This window comes from Pongo abelii, chromosome 15 (genome assembly GCF_028885655.2).
Source record: "Pongo abelii isolate AG06213 chromosome 15, NHGRI_mPonAbe1-v2.0_pri, whole genome shotgun sequence".
In the NCBI taxonomy this organism is placed as follows: domain Eukaryota; kingdom Metazoa; phylum Chordata; class Mammalia; order Primates; family Hominidae; genus Pongo; species Pongo abelii.
Genome location: NC_072000.2, coordinates 38,460,471 through 38,481,114, shown reverse-complemented (window position 1 = coordinate 38,481,114; position 20,644 = coordinate 38,460,471). Strand labels below are relative to the sequence as shown.

Here is a 20,644-nt window from a genome sequence, read left to right as displayed (position 1 = left end):
GTGGTGGCTCATGCCTGTAATCCCAGCACTTTGGGAGGCCAAGGTGGGTGGATCACCTGAGGTCAGGAGTTCAAGACCAGCCTGGTCAACATGGTGAAACCCCGCCTCTACTAAAAATACAAAAAGTAGCCAGGCATGGAGGTGGGCGCCTGTAATTCCAGCAACTTGGGAGGCTGAGGCAGGAGAATCGCTTAAACCTGGGAGGCGGAGGAGATTGCAGTGAGCCGAGATTGCGCCACTGAACTCCAGCCTGGGTAACAGAGGGAGACTCTGTCTCAAAAAAAAAAGAAAAAAATAGTTTCCCCCATGATGTTATCTTGCAAAATTATAGTACAGTATCACAACCAGAATATTGACATTGATATAGTTATAGTACAGAACATTTCTGTCACTACTGGGCTCCCTCATATTGCTGTTTCTCTTCAGATTTTCAATTTTCTGAAACAAATATGACTTGAAATCTATATTGCCAGTAACTTTCAAATTTAAAAACCTTATTCAGGTTCTGTGATTCATGAAGTGAGTTTAACATACACAAATGTTTATAAAGTGATCAGTGTTTAATAAATATCTAGCACACCTAATAGATTGCCTTTCCTTGACAGCAGGATTTGCCTTGGATGCATATAATGGAAAAGTGTTTAATGGCATAAACAAAATGGAAGTTTTTGTCTTGTGTAAAATGAGTCCAGAAGTGTGTAGTATAGGGCTGGTGTGATAGGTCCACAAAGTTGTCAGGAACTCAGGCTTTTATTTGTTTTCTGCTTCATCATCCTGTTATAACAATCGTTTTCATTGTTCAGGGTGGCTCAAAATAGAGGAAAGACAAGAAGCCTTTTCCTATGCATTTTTCACATTGAGGCCAGTTAGTTTGAAAATACTGTTACTATGTTGAAACAAAAGATCACTTGTCAAATCTGTGGTGGCTTTTCATATTTAATGTGTTGTCTCTGATCTTAAAATGTTAACCTTGCTGCAAGGAGGCAAGAGTATCTTACATGTTTGTGCCAATATGCTGGCCGGCATAAAGCTGAGCCCACAAACAATTGAATACCTATTTATTTGAATATACTACTTAGAATTTTAAAGTTTTTGGTAGTTTTAATTAATTTGGTTGATTCTGCAGCCACACTAATTAATAAGGCTTTAATAAGATACTTTTGAATACTAAAGAGGTTAAGCAGCATATTAATAATATCCAGATATTTGGAAACTAATTAGAAATATGTAGAGTTTAATCCATGGATTTTGTGTCTAGGATTTTCTTTCTAAAGATTTTTGTGGCTGGACCCAGTGGCTCATGCCTGTAATCCCAGCACTTGGAAAGACTGAGGCAGGAGGATTATTTGAGGCCAGGAGTTCAAAACAAGCCCGAGCAACATGGCAAAAACCCATCTCTACAAAAAAAAAAAAAATTAGCTGGGGTGGTGGTATTCGCATGTAGTCCCAGCTACTTAGGAGGCTGAGGTTAGAGGATTGCTTGAGACTGGGAGGCGGAAATGGCAGTGAACTAAGATCACACCACTGCACTCCAGCCTGGGCAACAGAGACCCTGTATCAAAAAAGAAAAAAAGAGACTTATTAGTATTATATATATCTTTTAATAATGGATTTAGTCTTCAGTAAGAATCTAGTGATTATTATCTTGTGATATTTAGACTTATAATAGGTCAAATGTCAGTTGGAGAAATAATAAGGTCTGGTTCTGTAGTCCATAAAGGGTCTCAGAACAGCTAAAAATGAAACATTCTTTTAGGCCAGGCATGGTTGCTCATGCCTGTAATCCCAGCACTTTGGGAGGCCGAGGTGGAGGGATTGCTTGAACCCAGGAGTTTGAGGCCAGCCTGGGCAGTATAGCAAGACCATGTGTCTACTAAAAATAATACATTTTTTAAAAGGAAACATTCTTTGAGCTACATTGACGTATTTCTCTAAAAAAGGAATTATAAACAAAGCAATCTTTTCCTTTTTTCTCATTGACAAGTAATCAACGTAATTCAGTCTTTTTGTGTGAATAGCTGACTTGCTCAAATGCTCTGGTTTCTTCCACTTAAAATGAGATATCACATAACCTTAATTTAAGGTTTTTGTTTTTTAACTCTAAACTTCAAATTAATCACTGTTAGAAAATATTGACTTAATTGTCCAAGCATAGTGTTTTTTATAAATATTCTTGCACCTGTATTACTAGAAAATAAAGGTTAATGAGGCAGAATGGGGAGCAGTTGTGAAGTATGCTATAGATTCAGCATATTCAATTTTTAGAGACCCAAACAGAGGGTCGGTCTCTTATTTCAAGTAGGTCTTCCCAGGCTTCTAGATCTTCTTTCCCTTTGCTGTTAACTATTTACCTTCTACCCCAAATACCCTGTAGAAATTCTGCATATGTCTCAGTTATAGAAAGTTTTATAATTTGCTTTTTTTCCATTGAATTTTTGAGATATAAATTTAAATGGCTACTAAAAATAGCTTTTTAGGGGAAGGTATATACATTCCAGACTGTCCTCATAAAAAGCTATTTCCAGCTGGGCGCAGTGGCTCACGCCTGTAATCCAACACTTTGGGAGGCTGAGGCGGGCAGATCACCCGAGGTCAGAAGTTCGAGACCAGCCTGACCAACATGGAGAAACCCCGTCTCTACTAAAAATATGAAATTAGCTGGGCGTGGTGGCGCATGCCTGTAATCCCAGCTACTCGGGAGGCTGAGGCAGGAGAATTGCTTGAACCCAGGAGGCAGAGGTTGCAGTGAGCCAAGATCGCGCCATTGCACTCCAGCCTGGCAACAAGAGTGAAACTGTCTCAGGGAAAAAAAAAAAAAAAAAGCTATTTCCATGTTCAGCTTATTACAGATTTATGACTAATTAATGTTGTGCCCTTATACTGTACTTGCTCCTGTTCCATAGTCTTGCTTTCACTCTGAAATATGTTTAAGTTGTTAGCACTTTAAGGAGCCTCACATTGCCTGGGCTTAAAGTTATGAAATGCCCTTGGGTCAATATAATGCTTCCATTCCCTTCAACTCTAGTAATAGAGTGGAAAATTAGAAAGTATATGGGCTTAAGAGTCACACAGTTAAAGTTTTGGCTGTACCATTACTGGTTGTGTGACTGAAAGCAAATTACTTAAATCCCTGGGCAGGGTGCAGTGGCTCATGTCTGTAATCCTAGCACTTTGAGAAGCCAAGGCGAGCGGATCACTTGAGGTCAGGAGTTTGAGGTCAGCCTGGCCAACATAGTGAAACCCTGTCTCCGCTAAAAGTACAAAAATTAGTTGGGCATGGTGGCACGTGCTTGTAATCCCAGCTACGGGGGAGGCTGAGGCAGGATAATTGCTTGAACCCGGGAGGCGGAGGTTGCAGTGAGCTGAGATCGTGCCACTGCATTTCAGCCTGGGCAAAGAGCGAGACTCCATCTCAGAAAAAAAAAAAAAAAAAGGAAAAAAAAAATCTGAGCCGGAATTTCATCTTCCAGAAAATGTATAACTTATGGAGTTGATTGATATATGAGGAGAGACATATATGTAAATTACATATTTAATCTGGCACACATGAATGCTAATGATAAGGACTCTTAATCATTAACTTCCACTGTATTCTCAAATAATGGAGCATAACTTTAATTCAAATAGTTTCTATGCTCTTGAAGATCCTTTAGCTGGGTCTTAATTCATGATTCTCTGTTTTTTACATACACCCCTGTAAACTTCTTTGAACTCCCTAGAATCAAGAAATGGTAGCAAGTAGCTGTGAAAGACATAGACTAAGTCTCTAGAAATCTATTAGAAGGTGTTGACTTGGCATCTTGAGTAACATAAGTTTAGCTAAGTACCTATGGGAAGGGCTAGCCTTGATTAGATTGGCAAGGAATGCTATGGGTGGTTTGGGTGTGCTACAAAGTCAATAGTAGCATTGACAATAATTACTACAATTTATATAATTTACTTCTGGGCAATGTCCCTGTGTTGCACTGGTTTCCTTCTCCCTAATTCCTCTGTCAGGGAATTGTATTTCTTTCTGTTGGTTTTAAATATATTAGTCCTCAAATTATTGTAGCCCTGTGGGACCTGCTGTGGTCAGTTGTTCCCACTGATGACTGTCAGACCACTTTAGGCCTCACATCAACTGTACTTGGGTTCAGAGTAGACTCATTTACCCTGTATTTGCCTCATGACCACCACCGCTGTTACCACTTAAGGGGCATTCACCTGGGCTCTGCCAGCAAAGATCATCTGTGTTTCTAACTTGGGAAACCTTGTCACAGGGTCCCTGAAAAGCTTTCTTCATTACTTCCCAGAAGCCTTAGTAATATTATGAGCCCTGATAGATCTGATATCTAAGCCCTTCAAAGGCAGATCCATTTGATTTCTTTCATATTTTTTATAGCTCAAGTTACTAAAGTACAGAGCCTTTTTATCAATAGGCTACATAATTACCTAATAGGTTTTGATATGATTTCCTGTAGTTGTTCCTCTTGAGAAACACTGGTTTATTTCTACCAGTCAGTGGTGAAAGTCATCCTGCAGTTCTTTAGACATCATTTCCGTTTGCTACCAATATAGGATTGGTAATTGAGCCTCTTCTCAAGCTTTTCTCTTAGAATAAAAAAAGTTGTTTTTTTTTTCATTTTAGTAAAATAAACAAAATTTTTACTATTTTTATCATTTTAAGTGTGCAGTTCAGTGGCATTAAGTACATTCACAGTGTACTTAATGTTGTACACAGTATTGTGTAAATATCACCACTATTTCCAGAACTTTTTCATCATCCCAAACAGAAACTCTGTACCTATTAAGCAATAACTCCCCATTCTATTCTTCCCCCAGCTTCTGGTAACCTTTATTCTATGTTCTTTCTCTATGAATTTGCCTATTCTGGATACTTCATGTAAGTGGAATCATATATTTGTCCTTTTGTGGCTCATTTCACTGAATATAATGTTTTCTTTTTTGTTTGCTTAGGGTTTTTGTTTTGTTTTGTGAGATGGAGTCTCGCTCTGTCGCCCAAGCTGGAGTGCAGTGGTGCGATCTCTGCTCACTGCAACCTCCGCTTCTTGGGTTCAAATGATTCTCCTGTCTCAGCCTCCCTAGTAGCTGGGATTATAGGCGCGCACCACCACGCCCGGCTAATTTTTGTATCTTTAGTAGAGACGGGACTTCACCATGTTTGGTCAGGCTGGTCTCAAACTCCTGACCTTGTGATCCACCCGCCTCGGTCTCCCAAAGTGCTGGGGTTACAGGCGTGAGCCACCACGCCCAGCCAAGCTTGGGGGTTTTTTTGTTTGTTTTTCTTTGAGACAATGTCTTACACTGTCGCCCAGGCTGAAGTGTAGTGGTGCACTGCAGGCTCAACTTCCCAGGCTCAAGCAATCTTCCCACCACAGCCTCCCTGGCAGCTGGGACTACTGATGTGCACCACCACACCTGGCTAATTTTTAATTTTTTTTTTTTTTTTGTAGAATTGGGGGTCTCACTCTGTTGCCCAGCCTATGAACATGTTTTCAAGGTTCATCCACATTGTAGCATGTATCAGAATTTTATTCCTTTTTATGGTGGAATGTTCCATTATATATATATACTACATTTTGCTTATCCATCCATCTGTTGATGGACACTTGGGTTGATTCCACCTTTTAGCTATTGTGAATAATACTGCTATGAGCATTGGTGTATGAGTATCTTGAGTTCTTGTTTTCAGTTCTTTTGGGTATATACCTGGAAGTGGAATTGCTGGGCTTTATGATGATTGTATGTTTAATTTTTTGAGGAGTTGCCAAACTGTTCTCTATAGCAGTTGTACCATTTTACATTCCTACCAGCAATGCACTAGCGTTCCAGTTTCTCTACATTCTCATTAACACTTGTGAATTTCTGTGTTTAAAAAAAAAGAAAAAATATATAACCATCTTAGTGAGTGTGAAGTGGTATCTCATTGTAGTTTTGATTTTGTATTTTCCTTATGACAAATGATGCTGAGCATCTTCCACGTGTTTATTGCTGTTTGTATCTTCTTGGAGAAATGTCTATTCAAGTCTTTTGCCCATCTTTGAATTGAGTGGTTTGGGTTTTTTTGTTGTTGTTATGAGAGTTCTTCATATATTCTGCCATCTCTTTGTCACCTAGGTATCAGGGTAATGCTGGCCTTATAGAGTGAATTAGGAAGCATTCCCTCTTCTTTAGTTTTTTGGAAGATTTTGAGATAATGTATGTTAATGCTTCTTAAGGGTTGAATAGAATTCCCCAGTGAAGCCATCTGTTCTTGGGCTTTTCTTTGTTAGGAAATATACATATATACATATATACACGTATATACATATATACTATATATATACACGTATATACATATATACTATATATATACATATATACATATATACTATATATACACATATATACATATATACACATATACACATATATACATATATACACATATATACATATATACACATATATACATATATAACATATATACATATACGTATATATAACATATATACGTATATTATATATAACATATACGTATATGTAATATACACATATATAGTATATGTATATATACACATATATACGTATATATATACATATATATAGGTATATATGTGTATATATACATATACATACATACATACATTTTCTGAGACAGCTTCTGCCTCCTGGACTCAATGATCCTCCAACCTCAGCCTCCCGAGTAGCTGGGACTGCAACTGCACACCACTATCCCTGGCTAATTTTTGTATTTTTGTAGAGGCAGGGTTTCTTCATGTTGCCCAAGCTGGTCTTGAACTCCTGGGCTCAAGCCGTCTCCCTTCCTCAGCCTGCCAAAGTGCTGGGATTAGGTGTGAGCTATCGCACCCAGCCAGTATTCTCTTATAACCTTTTTTATTTCTGTAAAATCAGCAATAATATTCTCACTTTCACTTCTGATTTTAGTAATTTGAGTCTTTTTTTTTTCTTCAATTTTTTAAAAAGAGCAGCTTGAAAAGGACCAAGACTAGGATGTTTAAATTTAATTGAACTTATGTAAATCTCCATGAGGGGAAATGAGTAGAAGGTAGAAGATAAGATGCTTTGAGGACTTTGGGTTGACCCATATAGTACACATTTTGTTGATTCTTAAGCCTTAGGGTGCTTTGGAACCAGTTATGTTTTCTTTTGTTTGGGTGTAGAATTATTTGTTTGTTAAATGGAAGGAAAGATTAAACAGCTAAGCCTGGAATGGGCAAGGTGCAGCTAAATCTGAGGAAGAACAGGAATAAAAGAACTAATTGCCTCTAGTATCCTTGCCATCTCTTCTCTTACAGATTTTACCACCTTTCACTGCACACTGTCTCCTCCATGATGTAGCAGGATATATGGCTGCCGACAGCACCAGAATTTTATCTTACAGATTTCATGGTGGGAGACAAGGACTGATTTTTACCTTCTAGATTCCAAGTTTAAAAATCTTAGAAAAGATATATGAGCTCAGCAAAGTAGTGCCTACCCTGTATCAGCTAAATCTGGCCATTATTTTGGGAGAACATGGCAGCTCTATTAATAGCCATAGGAAGAGGATAGAACTTGGGAAGAATAAAGTTCCTAGGAGAATAGAGCTGGTAAATGAGACAGGATATCAAATGGTATATCAAAATTTGTTGATGGTATGGTATAACCAAATGAATGATATAGTCAGCAGAATATCTAATCTTGAACCACTTTTTCTCAGAGAATAGAGATTTAGCCCAACAGTAGGTATTTATGTGCTTAGAATATTTGTAGTTAATAAAACCTTCCCCAGGATTGCATAAGAGTTTTAGAGGCTGCAGCCTGACCAACGTGGAGAAACCCCATCTCTACTAAAAATACAAAATATTAGGGCGTGGTGGCACGTGCCTGTAGTCCCAGCTACTTGGGATGCTGAGGTGGGAGAATCAGTTGAACCCGGGAGGCAGAAGTTGCAGTGAGCTGAGATTGCACACTGCCTGGGGGACAGAGCGAGACTCAAAAAAAAAAAAGGAGTTGTAGAGATATACTGTAAATATAATTCCAGCAATGCTCTCTCTCCTTTATATTTACTCCCTGCTATATCTTGCAACTCTTTTTTTAATGACTTTATTGAGATATATTTCACATACCATAAAATTCACCCATTTAAAATGTATAGTTTTAATTTTATAACATTTTCAAAATCTCAGAAAGCAAGCTTTGCCCATTAGCAGTCACTGCCCATGGCTCTCCTGTCCCCTTACACTGCCCCCGCCATCCCCCGCCGCCAAGTTTCTGGTACCTACTTTGTCTGTCTTCTCTCTAGAGATTTGCCTAGATTTTATATGAAATATAAATATCCAGATTTCTGGATATTTCATATAAATGGAATCCTACGATAGGCGGTCTTCTGTGTCTGGCCCCTTTCATTAGCATAATGTTTTCAAGATTCATAAATATTATAGCATGTATCAGTACTTCATTCCTTTTTTTTTTGCTGGATAATATTTTGTTGTATGGTATATACCACATTTTAATGATCAGTTGATGGATATTTGGATTGTTTATAATTTTTGGCTCTTATGAATAATACTGTTTTGAACATTTATGTACAAGTTTGTGTGGACATATGTTTTATGTCTCAGGTATATAGCTAAAAGCGGAATTACAGGGTCATATGGTAAATCTTTGAGGAGTTGTCACACTGTTTTTCAAGGTGGTTCTACATCCTCACCAACGCTATTATTGTGACTGTCTCAATAGAAATGAAGCCTCATTGGTTACATAAACTCCCTCTAGAGAAGAAATGGATATTTTTGACCACATTTCTAGACGTTGAGAGTCAATCAGTTATCTAGAGCTGAGATGAAACACCAAGGGAAAGTATATATCAACCAAAAGATATGCAGTAGCACTTTGGGGGAATCACTATATATTTTGGTAGTATGAGGAGATCAAGAAGCAGGCAAAGAGAGAAAAAGTGTGGTCAGGGAGGTAGGTTAGATGATGAATAGGTAAGATTTTGAACCATAAAAATAGAGGTGGAATTTTTTAGTGAGGGGCTGGATAATGGTTTACAGAATACAAGACTTTGGATTTGTTGACCAATAGTTAGATTATTGTGACTTTCTTGGGACACGTTTTGTATGTGATGACCAAAATTGTAAGAATGGTAGGGAAGTGGAGAGACAAAATAATAAGTCACACTTTTGAACCACTTGACAGTAAATGGAAGGAGAAGAGACTTCACTGATGGATGAATAAGTCCTGAGAGAAGAGGGTACATTAAAGAGCAGATTATAAATTGATAGGAAGTTGCTATTAATTTATTTTTTAGCCAATGAAATGGTCTTTTTTTATTTTTATTTTTATTTATTTATTTATTTTTTAGATAGTCTCAGTCACCCAAGCTGGGGTGCATGCAGTTGCAGGATCTGAATAGCTGGAATTACAGGTGTGCAGCACCACCGTGCCTGCCTGGCTTTTTTTTTTTTTTTGGAGACAGAGTCTCTGTTGCCCAGGCTGGAGTGCAGTGGCACGATCATGGCTCACTGCAACTTCCACCTTCCGGGTTCAAGCAATTCTTGTGCCTCAGCCTCTCAAGTAGCTGGGATTACAGGTGCATGCCACTACACCCAGCTAATTTTTGTATTTTCAGTAGAGATGGGGTTTCACCATGTTGGCCAAGCTGGTCTTGAACTCCTGGCCTCAAGCAATTGATCCGCCTTTCTCACCCTCTCAAAGTGCTGGGATTACAGGCGTGCAAATGGTCTTTACAAGAAGCAAAATGTCTACAGAGCAGGTACAGATGCAGATTATCTTTGCTTGGCCTTCCCCTTGCTTTGGCAATCACTATGCTTCCATATAAGGGGATATTTATAAAAATTGGATTGTTTTTGTTCTTGGAATCTACTTTGGCTTCAGCAATGCCAGGTCCCTCTCTGGAATGAGAAGAAGAGACCATATCCTGGAGTCTCTAGAAAGCTAGAGATAGATAAAAGCTTTCCAGGATATTGAAGAGTATGTCTTTTAGCAGAGGAAAACTGAAGATACACAGGAGGAGAAATACAATGCAACGGGATAAGAGAAGAGGTTACAGGCTGGAAGAGAACCCTTCTGACATAAGAATATGAACAGTTATGAAGGATATGGACATTTGATGCTGAGAAGGAAGTCAAAGAGCCTAAGTGAAGATCTCTTCTTTCATTTTTTAATGTTAAAGCAGTGAGACTGGGACTTGAGGAAAGGAGAAAGTTTTGGAAATCTGTTTTGAGAACCAACAAAAGTTATCTCAACAGTAAGATCCTAACCTTGAATTCATAGTAGACTCATGGTTTCAAGGCAGGAAGTAAAGAATTTGGAACGAGAGAGTGTGGAGGGAAAACAGGTGCTGTCTTTTCTAGCATTGAAAATTGGCACAATAGAGATGGGATTAAGGAGTTTTTGTTTTTTTTTTTGAGACGGAGTTTCTCTCTTGTTGCCCAGGCTGGAGTGCAATGGTGCAATCTTGGCTCAAAGCAACCTCCGCCTCCTGGGTTCAAGCCATTCTCCTGCCTCAGCCTCCGGAGTAGCTGGGATTACAGGCATGTGCCACCACGCCCGGCTAATTTTGTATTCTTTTTAGTAGAGACGGGGTTTTTCCATGTTGGTCAGGCTGGTCTCGAACTCCGGACCTCAGGTGATCCGCCCGCCTCGGCATCCCAAAGTGCTGGGATTACAGGTGTGAGCCACCGTGCCCGGCCGATTAAGGAATATTTTAATTGTGGTTGGATGAGTCTAAAATCATGGCCCATAAAATCCAGATACAGTATGCAGAGTAAAGGAAGCCAGAATAGGGGTGATAGAGTTAGTGAATAGGAAGCTTTCCAGAGATCAGAAATCACAACAAAAGTTGTGAGAATAAAAAGGTAATAGTCTGAAAAATTTTAGAATTTAAAATATTGGATGCTTTCAAAAATTATAAGGCCCCAAATCTGTAAAATAAGATATTGTGCCAATATATGACTTTCTAAACAGTTAACTTTAGTTAGGAATATAACTTTTGAGAGAAACAGACATTTTCACAATAATAGCTGGAGACTTCAGTACTCACCTTCCATAATGGATGGAACAACCCGGCAGAAGTTAAGAAATAGAGGATCTGAGCAACACAATAAATCAACTAGATGTAACAGACATAAACAGAACACTCAACCCAACAATACACATTCTTCTCAAGCGCACATGGGATATTCTCCAGGATAAACCTTATGCTAGGTCACAAATTTAGTCTCACTGGATTTTTAGAAGGTAGATATCTGTATTAGAGTTTTCCAGAGAGACAGAACGAATAGGAGATATATATCGAGAGAGAGAGAGATAGGAGAAGGGATGGGGAGAGAGTATAGAGGAGGGGACACTGGTGCAAGTCCCAAAATCCAAAGGCTGGAGGATCTGGAGTTGCTGATGTCCAAAGGCAGGAGAAGAGAGGTGTCCCAGTTCCAGGAATCAGAATGAATTTGTCTTTTCCCTGCCTTTTTGTTCTGTCTGGGCCCCCAGTTAATTGGATGGTGCCTGCTTACATTGAGGGAGAATCTTCCCTGACTCAGTCCACTGACTCACACACCACTCTTCTCTGGAAACACCCTAATAGACACACTTAGCAATAATACTTTAGCCACTATCTGCTTTTGCCTTAATGCAGTCAAGTTGACACCTAAAATTAAGCATCACAATCTCATACAAAGTATCTTCTCTGACCACAACAACATGAACTTAGCAATCATTAACAAAGGAAAACTAGAAAATTCACAAATTTGTGAAAATTTAAAACACACTCTTAAACAACCAGTGGAGCAAAGAAGAAATCCTAAGGAAAATTAGAAAATAACTTAGAGATGAATGAAAACAAAAATATACCAAAATTTATGGGATACAGCAAAAGCAGTGCTAAGAGGGGAGTTTGTAGCTATAAATCCTTACATTAAAACACAAGAAAGATCTCACATCAGCAACCTAACTTTACAACCTAAGGAACTAGAAGAAGAACAAACAATCCGGAGCTAGAAGGAAGGAAATAATATAATTTTGTATAATCTTGATAAATTGTGTTTTAAAATAGTTTTACAGCTTTAAATTATATCTAATATTTGCTTAGATGTTACAGATTTTCTTTTTAATTAAATTGTTTAAATCAATCAGCTATAGCCTCTGCAAAACAAAATAACTAGTTCAAAACAATTCGATTGCTCTGACATGTTTGGCTGTAAAATATGAAATGATTTGCATTTTTAAATGTATCATTTTATTTCAGGTTGCAGTGTAGGATTTTGGAAGTCCTCCCTCCATCACATCAAAATGGTTTTGCTAATGGACATGTTAACAGTGTGGATGGAGAAACTATTATCATCAGTGATAGTGATGATTCAGAAACACAAAGCTGTTCTTTTCAAAATGGGTAAGTGATTTTTATTAATTTTTAAATTATTTGGCAGATTGCCTAATGATATTCCATTGAAATAACTTTTTTTTTTTTTTTGAGATAGAGTTTCACTCTCTTGCCCAGGCTGGAGTACAGTGGCTCGATCTCAGCTCACTGCAACCTCCACCTCCCAGGTTCAAGTGATTCTCCTGCCTCAGCCTCCTGAGTAGCTGGGATTACAGGCACCCGCCCCCATGCCCAGCTAATTTTTGTATCTTTGGTAGAGACAGGGTTTCACCATGTTGGCCAGGCTAGTCTCAAACTCCTGACCTCAGGTGATCCTCCTGCCTCGGCCCCTCAAAGTGCTGGGATTACAGGCGTGAGCCACCGCACCCAGCTGAAATAACTTTTCTTTCATCCTTTCCTTTTTTCCTGCTAGTCATACTGTGGTATAGTACACATCTAAACAATCTAGTTCAACAATGATGTTAGAATTTTCAAAATTGAAATTTTTCTAGTTAACGCTACTCAGCTGTTGAAGAGCCATGGACACCAACTCTCATTCAGTCATTTATACATCTCCCCCGCCCTCTTTTTTTTTTTTTTTTTTTTTGAGACAGAGTTTCCCTCTTGTTGCCCAGGCTGGAGTGCAATGGTGCAATCTCGGCTCACTGAAGTCTCCTGGGTTCAAGCGATTCTCCTGCCTCAGCCTCCCAAGTAGCTGGGATTACAGGCATGCACCACCACACCCGGCTAATTTCGTATTTTTAGTAGTGACAGGGTTTCACCATGTTGGTCAGGCTGGTCTTGAACTCCTGACCTCAGGTGATTGACCCATCTTGGCCTCCCAAAGTGTTGGGATTACAGGCATGAGCCACCGCATCTGGCCCCTACTTTTGTTTACTTGAAAAAATCCATTCTGTACTTTAACAGTCATTCTCTTTGGCGCACATAATAAAGAAATGCTGTAACCACCTAAAATTCAGACAATTGATGGTCTGTGTCAGCTGGGTGCTGTTGGAGAAAAATCACACAAACATGTAGCTAGGAATTTAAAATCTCAGTTGAGTCTGCAACCAATTAAAAGCTCTTTTACATGTTTTAGCTCAGCAACCTCTTCTGTTCTCCACAATGACTATTCTAAATCGTTATTTCTCCATTCTGGTCCCTTTTAGGCATCTCAAACTTCAAAATGCTTTCTCCCGCCTGTCTTGTGTCTTTCTTGGTTTCCTATTTTTAGTGAACAGTACCATAATGTTTAAAAAAGAAACCTGAGATCACTCTTACCTACTTCTCTTAATTACTTTGCTCCTGAAATACCAGTGTCGATAAGTTCTATCTTTCAGAAACTTTTAGTTCAAGTTCTCATTTTGCCTGACATTAACTATTATAGCTATAACTAGCATTTGAGAATTGACTGTGATCAGGCACTGTGCTAAGTGCTTTATATGCATTTTGGTCAGTTCTGGAAGAGTGTTGTAATTCTAATTTAACGAGGAAAAACCTGAGACTTAGGAAGGTTAATTGGCTTTGTACAAGATCATCTAACTAGCACATTGCCTGACAGAATAATTTTTAGGTGAGTGAATGAAGCATGACATGGTCCTGTATAAGTCTTTTAAGTCTTTTGATACATCTCCCTTTTTTTTTTTTTTTTGAGTTGCTGCTTTTTTTTTTTTTTAAGAGATGGAGTCCTGTTCTGTTGTCTAGGCTGGAGTGCAGTGGTGAGATCATAGCTCACTGCAGCTTCAGACTTCTGGGCTTAAGCAGTCCTCCTGCTTCATCCTCCCAAGTAGCTAGGACTACAGGTGCGTGCTACCATGCCTGGCTAATTTTTAATTTTTTTTTTTTTTAAAGTAGAGACACGGTCTTGCTATATTGCCCAGGCTGGTGTCAAACTCCTGGCTTCCCACCTCAGTCTCTTGAAGTGCTGGGATTACAGGCAGGAGCCACTGTGCCCGGCCAACTTGCTCTACTATTAACCAGAAAAATAAATTACTGTATTACTTGTCCATGTCTTCCATTAAATATAGGGTTTGGGATGCAAAATTTGTGGGATTTATAGTAGTAAATGTATGTCCTTTAGCATGTCTGACAGTAGTTCATATATTTTGTTTGGACTATGTCAAAGATTGTAACCTTTAAATGGAGTTAGTTATAAATCAGATGAGTGTATACATAGGTACAAATATAAGTAAACATGCAATTATTATTCATTAATAATAATAAATACAAATAAAGTCTCTAATTTATTGGAATGCCTCTTGAAAATTTTAATTCAAGATAAAAAAACTAAGCCCAGTCTTAAAGGATAGAACACAGATTTTGTATATGAAAGGTATTTTTAAAATTCATGTTTAAATATGGTAAGCATTTATTTATCTGAATTTTTTTTTTTTTTTTTTTGAGATGGAGTTTCGCTCTTGTTGCCCAGGCTGGAGTACAATGGCACAATCTTGGCTCACTGGAACCCCCCCGTCTCTCGGGTTCAAGTGATTCTCCTGCCTCAGCCCCTCTAGTAGCTGGGATTAAAGGCATGTGCCACCACGCCCAGCTAATTTTTGTATTTTTAGTAGAGACGAGGTTTCTCCAGGTTGGCCAGGCTGGTCTCTAACTCCTGACCTCAAGTGATCCGCCCACCTTGGCCTCCCAAAGTGCTGGGATTACAGGTGTGAACCACTGCACCCGACCCATGTACTAACTTTTTTTTTTTTTTTGAGACAGAGTCTCACTCTATCGCCTAGGCTGGAGTGCAGTGGCGCAGTCTCGGCCCACTGCATCCTCTGCTTCCTGGATTCAAGTGATCTCCCGCCTTAGCCTCCTGAGTAGCTGAGACTACAGGCATGTGCCACCACTCCCAGCTAGGTTTTGTATTTTTTAGTAGAGACTGGATTTCACCATGATGGCCAGGCAGGTCTTGAACTCCTTACCTCAGTTGATCTGCCCGTATCGCCTCCCAAAGTGCTGGGATTACAGGCGTGAGCCACCGTGCCGAGCCCCATGTAGTAACTTTTCATATACTTTTCTAATTCTTTTAGGTGCTGTGAGGTGATCTGAGATGAGGACTGTATAGATTCTGGGGGTCAGCATGCTGTTATGAATAACAGTTCATGAATGTCCCTTCTTTTTTAGATTTGAACATGAGCTACCTGCATATTTTGTGGCTAATTTGTTACTTTGAATACAAGGCACATTAATTCAAAATTTCAATTAGTATTAGTAAATATTTGCCTGTTATAAGGTAGCATTTTGAAGAAGACTTCCATTGGTGAATCCTACTTGTGACATTTATAGGAAGTTTACTACAAAGTATGATTGAATTTGCCCATAGGAGCAGTCAGTCATAATTTCCTGACTAAATAGACTGTGCCATATCCTTTGTGTATGGATACTTGGAATAGACCCTTGATATGAGAAAAGTGAATAAGCTGATGATTATTTTTTTTGTTTCTGTTTTTGAGACAGGGTCTCACCCTGTCACCCAGGCTGGAATGTGCAATGGCGTGATCTCAGTTCACTGCAGCCTTGACCTCCTGGGCTCAAGCCAGCTTTCCTAGTGACTGGGACTACAGGTGCACACCACCCATGCCCAGCTAATTTTTTGTATTTTTTGTAGAGTTGGGGTTTCATCATGTTGCTCAGGCTGGTTTGGTATTCCTAAGCTCAAGTAATTCACCCACCTCAACCTCCTAAAGTGTTGGGATTACAGGCGTGAGCCCCCCACGCCTGGCCTAGTCAATTATTTATTCACAGATTTGTTTTGTTTTGTTTTGTTTTTTTGAGACAGAGTCTCACTCTGTCGCCCAGGCTGGAACGCAGTGGTGAATCTCAGCTCACTGCAAACTCCACCTCCCTGGTTTAAGTGATTCTCCCACCTCAGCCTCCCAAATAGCTGGGATTACAGGTGCATGCCACCACACCCAGCTAATTTTTGTATTTTTAGTAGAGACAGGGTTTTGCCATGTTGGACAGGCTGGTCTCAAACTCCTGACCTCAGGTGATCCACCCGCCTTGGCCTCCCAAAGTGCTGGGATTACAGGTGTGAGCCACCACACCCTGCCTATTCACAGGTATTTTTATTATTATTTTTATTTTGAGATGGGGTTTTGCTCTTGTTGGGCAGGCTGGAGTGCAATGGCACGATCTCGGCTTACCGCAACCTCTGCCTTCCGGGTTCAAGCGCTTCTCCTGCCTCAGCCTCCCGAGTAGCTGGGATTACAGGCATGTGCCACCACACCCGGCTAATTTTGTATTTTTAGTAGAAATGGGGTTTCTCCATGTTGGTCAGGCTGGTCGCGAACTCCCAACCTCAGGTGATCTGCCCGCCTTGGCTTCGCAAAGTGCTGGGATTACAGGCGTGAGCCACCCCGCCTGGCTCACAATTATTTTTTACTAATTTGTCTATGATTAAAGAATCTCAGCCTTCACTATACATCAATATCATAAAATACCTACTTGTTTGTGGATTGCTACTGCTGTATCTAGACATCATCAGATACCACAGGAAGGGTGAAACATAGCTGTCTTTGGACCTTATTATTTCTAAATTAATTCCCTAATTTTTAAAAGTTCTCTAATTTGAGTAATAAATTGACTTCCAGGTAATTTTCCCTGCCATCAAAACATAATCTGGATTTTCTCATGTTTTAGTAGGTTGTTTAAAGAAAAGGGAAGGGAACAAATATTTATTCATTTATTTTTATTCATTTATTGATTAACATTTTTTCATGTTACGCTTATAACAACACTCACATAAATTGTTTTGTTTCTTAGAATCATTCTGTAATGGTAGATAGACATATCCTCATATCACTTAGTAGAAATGGAAGTTCGGAATGAGGAAATTTGCCCAGCATCACATAGCTCATTATGTCTACAAGATATACACAGTGTTGTCAAGATGTCAGTTCTTCTCATCTTGATCTATAGGTTTATCCCTACTTAATTTGTAGGTTCAATGCATTCCCAATCAAAATCCCAGCAAGTTATTTTGTGGATATCAGCAAACTGATTATAAAGTTTATATGGAGAGATGGGAGACCCAGAATAGCCAACACAATATTGAAGAACAAAGTCAGAGAACTGACACTACCCAGCTTCAAGACTTACTCTGAAACTATAGTAATCCATAAAGTGTGGTATTGGCAAAAGTATAGACAGATTGATCAATGAATCAGAATAAAGACTTCTGAAATAGACCCACATAAATGTAATCAACTGACCTTTGACAAAGCAGCAAAGGCAAAACAGTAAAGATAGTCTTTTCAATCAGTAGTGCTAGAAAAACCTGGATATCTACATGTAAAAAAAAAAATCTTAGACATAGACTTTATGCTTTTTACAAAAATTAACTCAAAATGGTTTGTAGACCTAAGTGTAAAACCCCTAGAAAACATAGAAGAAAAGCTAGATGACCTTGGATATGGCGATAATTTTTTAGATATAACACAAAAGGCATAACCCATGAAAGAAGTAACTGATAAACTGGACTTCATTAAAATTATAAACACTTTTACTCTGCAAAAGACATTGTCAAGAGAATGAGAAGTCAAGCCACAGAGTGTTGTGCAAAAGATAATCTGATGAAGGATTATTATCCAAAATATACAAATAACTCTTAAATCTCAATATTAAGACAATGAGGGCTGGGCACCATGGCTCACGCCTGTAATCCCAACACTTCGGGAGGCCGAGTGGGGTGGATTGCTTGAGCTCAGGAGTTTGAGACCAGTGTGGGCAACATAGTGAAACCCCCATCTCTACAAAAAACCACACAAAAAAATTAGCCGGGTATTGTAGTGCGTGCCTGTAGTCCCAGCTACTCGGGAGGCTGAGGTGGGAGGATGGCTTGAACCCAGGAGGTGGAGGTTGCAGTGAGCTGGTTGAGCCACTGCACTCCAGCCTGGGTGACAGAGCCAGACCCTGTCTCAAAACAAACAAACAAACAAAAAAAACCAAAAAATAAAAAAACAACAAAATGAGAAACCCAATTAAAAAATGGCAAAAGATCTGAACAGATACCTCACCAAAGAAGCCATATAGATGGCAAGTAAGCATATGAAAAGATGTTCAACATCATATGTCATTAGGGGATTGTAAATTAAAACAACAATGAGATATGACTGTGTACTTATTAGAATGACCAAATCCAGAACACTGACAACACCAAATGCTAGTGAGTGTGTGGAGCAACAGGAACTCCATTTATTGCTGGTGGAAATGAAAACTGGCATAGCCACTTAGGAGGACAGTTTGGCAGTTTCTTACAGTACCAAACATACTTTTATATGATGTAGCAATTGCATGCTTTGGTATTTACTCAAATGAATTGGAAACTTATATTCACACAAAAACCTGCACATGGATGTTTATAGTAGCGTTATCTGTAACCTCCAAAACATTGAAGCAACTCAGATGTCCTTCAGTAGATGAGTGGATAAACTGTGGTACATAAAGACAATGGAATATTATTCAGCACTAAAAAGAAATTAGCTATTAAACCATGAAAAAATATGGAGGAAATTTAAATGCACATGTACTAACTGAAAGAAATTTAAATGCATATGTACTAACTGAAAGAAATGTACTATATACTTAAACTCACGTGGGTATATGCCTATATACATTATACAATCCGAAAAGGCTACATACTGTATGATTCCAACTATGACATTCTGGAAAAGGCACAGCTATGGAGACAGTAAAAGGATAAGTGGTTGTCAGGGATTTTAGAGAGGGAGGGATGAATACTCAGAGCACAGAGGATTTCTGGGGCATTGAGACTATTGTGTGCAATACAGTAGTGCTTCCATATCTATGGGGGATATGTTCCAAGACCTTCAGTGGATTCCTGAAACCACAGATAGTACCAAACTATATACCCTGTGCACAAATTTCATTTTCCTCCTTCACAATTTCATGAATAGAAGATTCATTCTTTTTTTTTTTTTTTTTTTTTTTTTGAGATGGAGTCTTGCTCTGTCGCCCAGGTTGGAGTGCAGTGGCCTGATCTCAGCTCACTGCAAGCTCTGCTGCCCCGGGTCCATGCCATTCTCCTGCCTCAGCCTCCCGAGTAGCTGGGACTACAGGCGCCTGCCACCACGCCCGGCTAATTTTTTGTATTTTTAGTAGAGACGGGGTTTCACCAGATTAGCCAGGATGGTCTCGATCTCCTGACCTTGTGATCCACCTCCTCGGCCTCCCAAAGTGCTGGGATTACAGGCTTGAGCCACCGCGCCCGGGCGAAGATTCATTCTTATCATAGATTAATTTAGCAATCTCAGCATACAATTTTTTATTCCTTATTAAGTCCAGAAATTTTACCTTTTCACTTAAAGGAAGCACTTTATGGCTTCTCTTTGGCATATACATGGTGTATACAGTGTGGATATGTAGGACAAATGGAAGATTCATGTCCTGGGTGGAATGGGGCAGGACGGCATGCAATTTAAAACTTATGAATTTTTTATTTCTGGAATTTTTTTCTTTAATGTTTTCAAACCACAAGAGGATACCTGTCATTATATACATTTGTGAAAACCCATAGAATGTGTAACACTGAGAGTGAACATTAAACTGTTGACTTTGGGTGATAGTTATGTGTCAGTAAAGTTTAGTAATTTAAAAAACGTGTATTTAATGCCCTTTTAACTATTTTTAAATGTGCAACTCAGTGGCATCAATTACATTCACAGTGTTGTACAACTATCACCACTATTTACTTTGAAATAGAAATTTTGTATCCATTAAGCTATAACTTTGTGTTTCTCCCTCCTCCCAGCCCCTACGAACCTCTGATCTACTTTGTCTCTTTGAATTTTCCTATTCTAGATATTTTGTGTAGGTAGAAATAGGTTATGTTTGCCTTTTTGCATCTGGCTTATTTCACTTAGCATGTTTTCAGGGTTCATCCATATTGTAGCACAATCAGGAACTTCATTCCTTTTTATGGCTGAATAATCCATTGTATGTGTATATCACATTTTGTTTGTCCATTCATCTATTGATAGGTATTTGTATTGTTTCCACCTTTTGGTTACTGTAAATAATGCTGCATTGAATATTGGCATATAGGGATCTGCTTGAGTCCCTGTTTGAAATTCATGCAGGTATATGCCTAGAAGTGGATTACTGGGTCATATGGTAATCTATGCTTAACTTTTTGAGGAACTGCCAAACTGCTGTTCCCAGCAGCTGTGCCACTTTACATTCTCACCTGCAGTATCAGAGGGTTCCAATTTCACCATACACTTGCCATCAGTTGTTATACTCTGGTTTTTAAAA

General features: G+C 39.0%; 1 protein-coding gene across 4 annotated transcripts in view; it reads left to right on the top strand.

Moving 5' to 3' along the window:
• Positions 1-20,644, top strand: part of BAZ1A (bromodomain adjacent to zinc finger domain 1A) — a 119,774-nt gene that overhangs the window by 34,587 nt on the left and 64,543 nt on the right. For all 4 annotated transcript variants that reach the window (XM_054530014.1, XM_054530011.1, XM_054530013.1 and 1 more), the window contains one exon: positions 12,254-12,397. In XM_054530014.1, the coding sequence (XP_054385989.1) occupies positions 12,254-12,397 (144 nt within the window). The remainder of the gene's footprint in view (positions 1-12,253; positions 12,398-20,644) is intronic.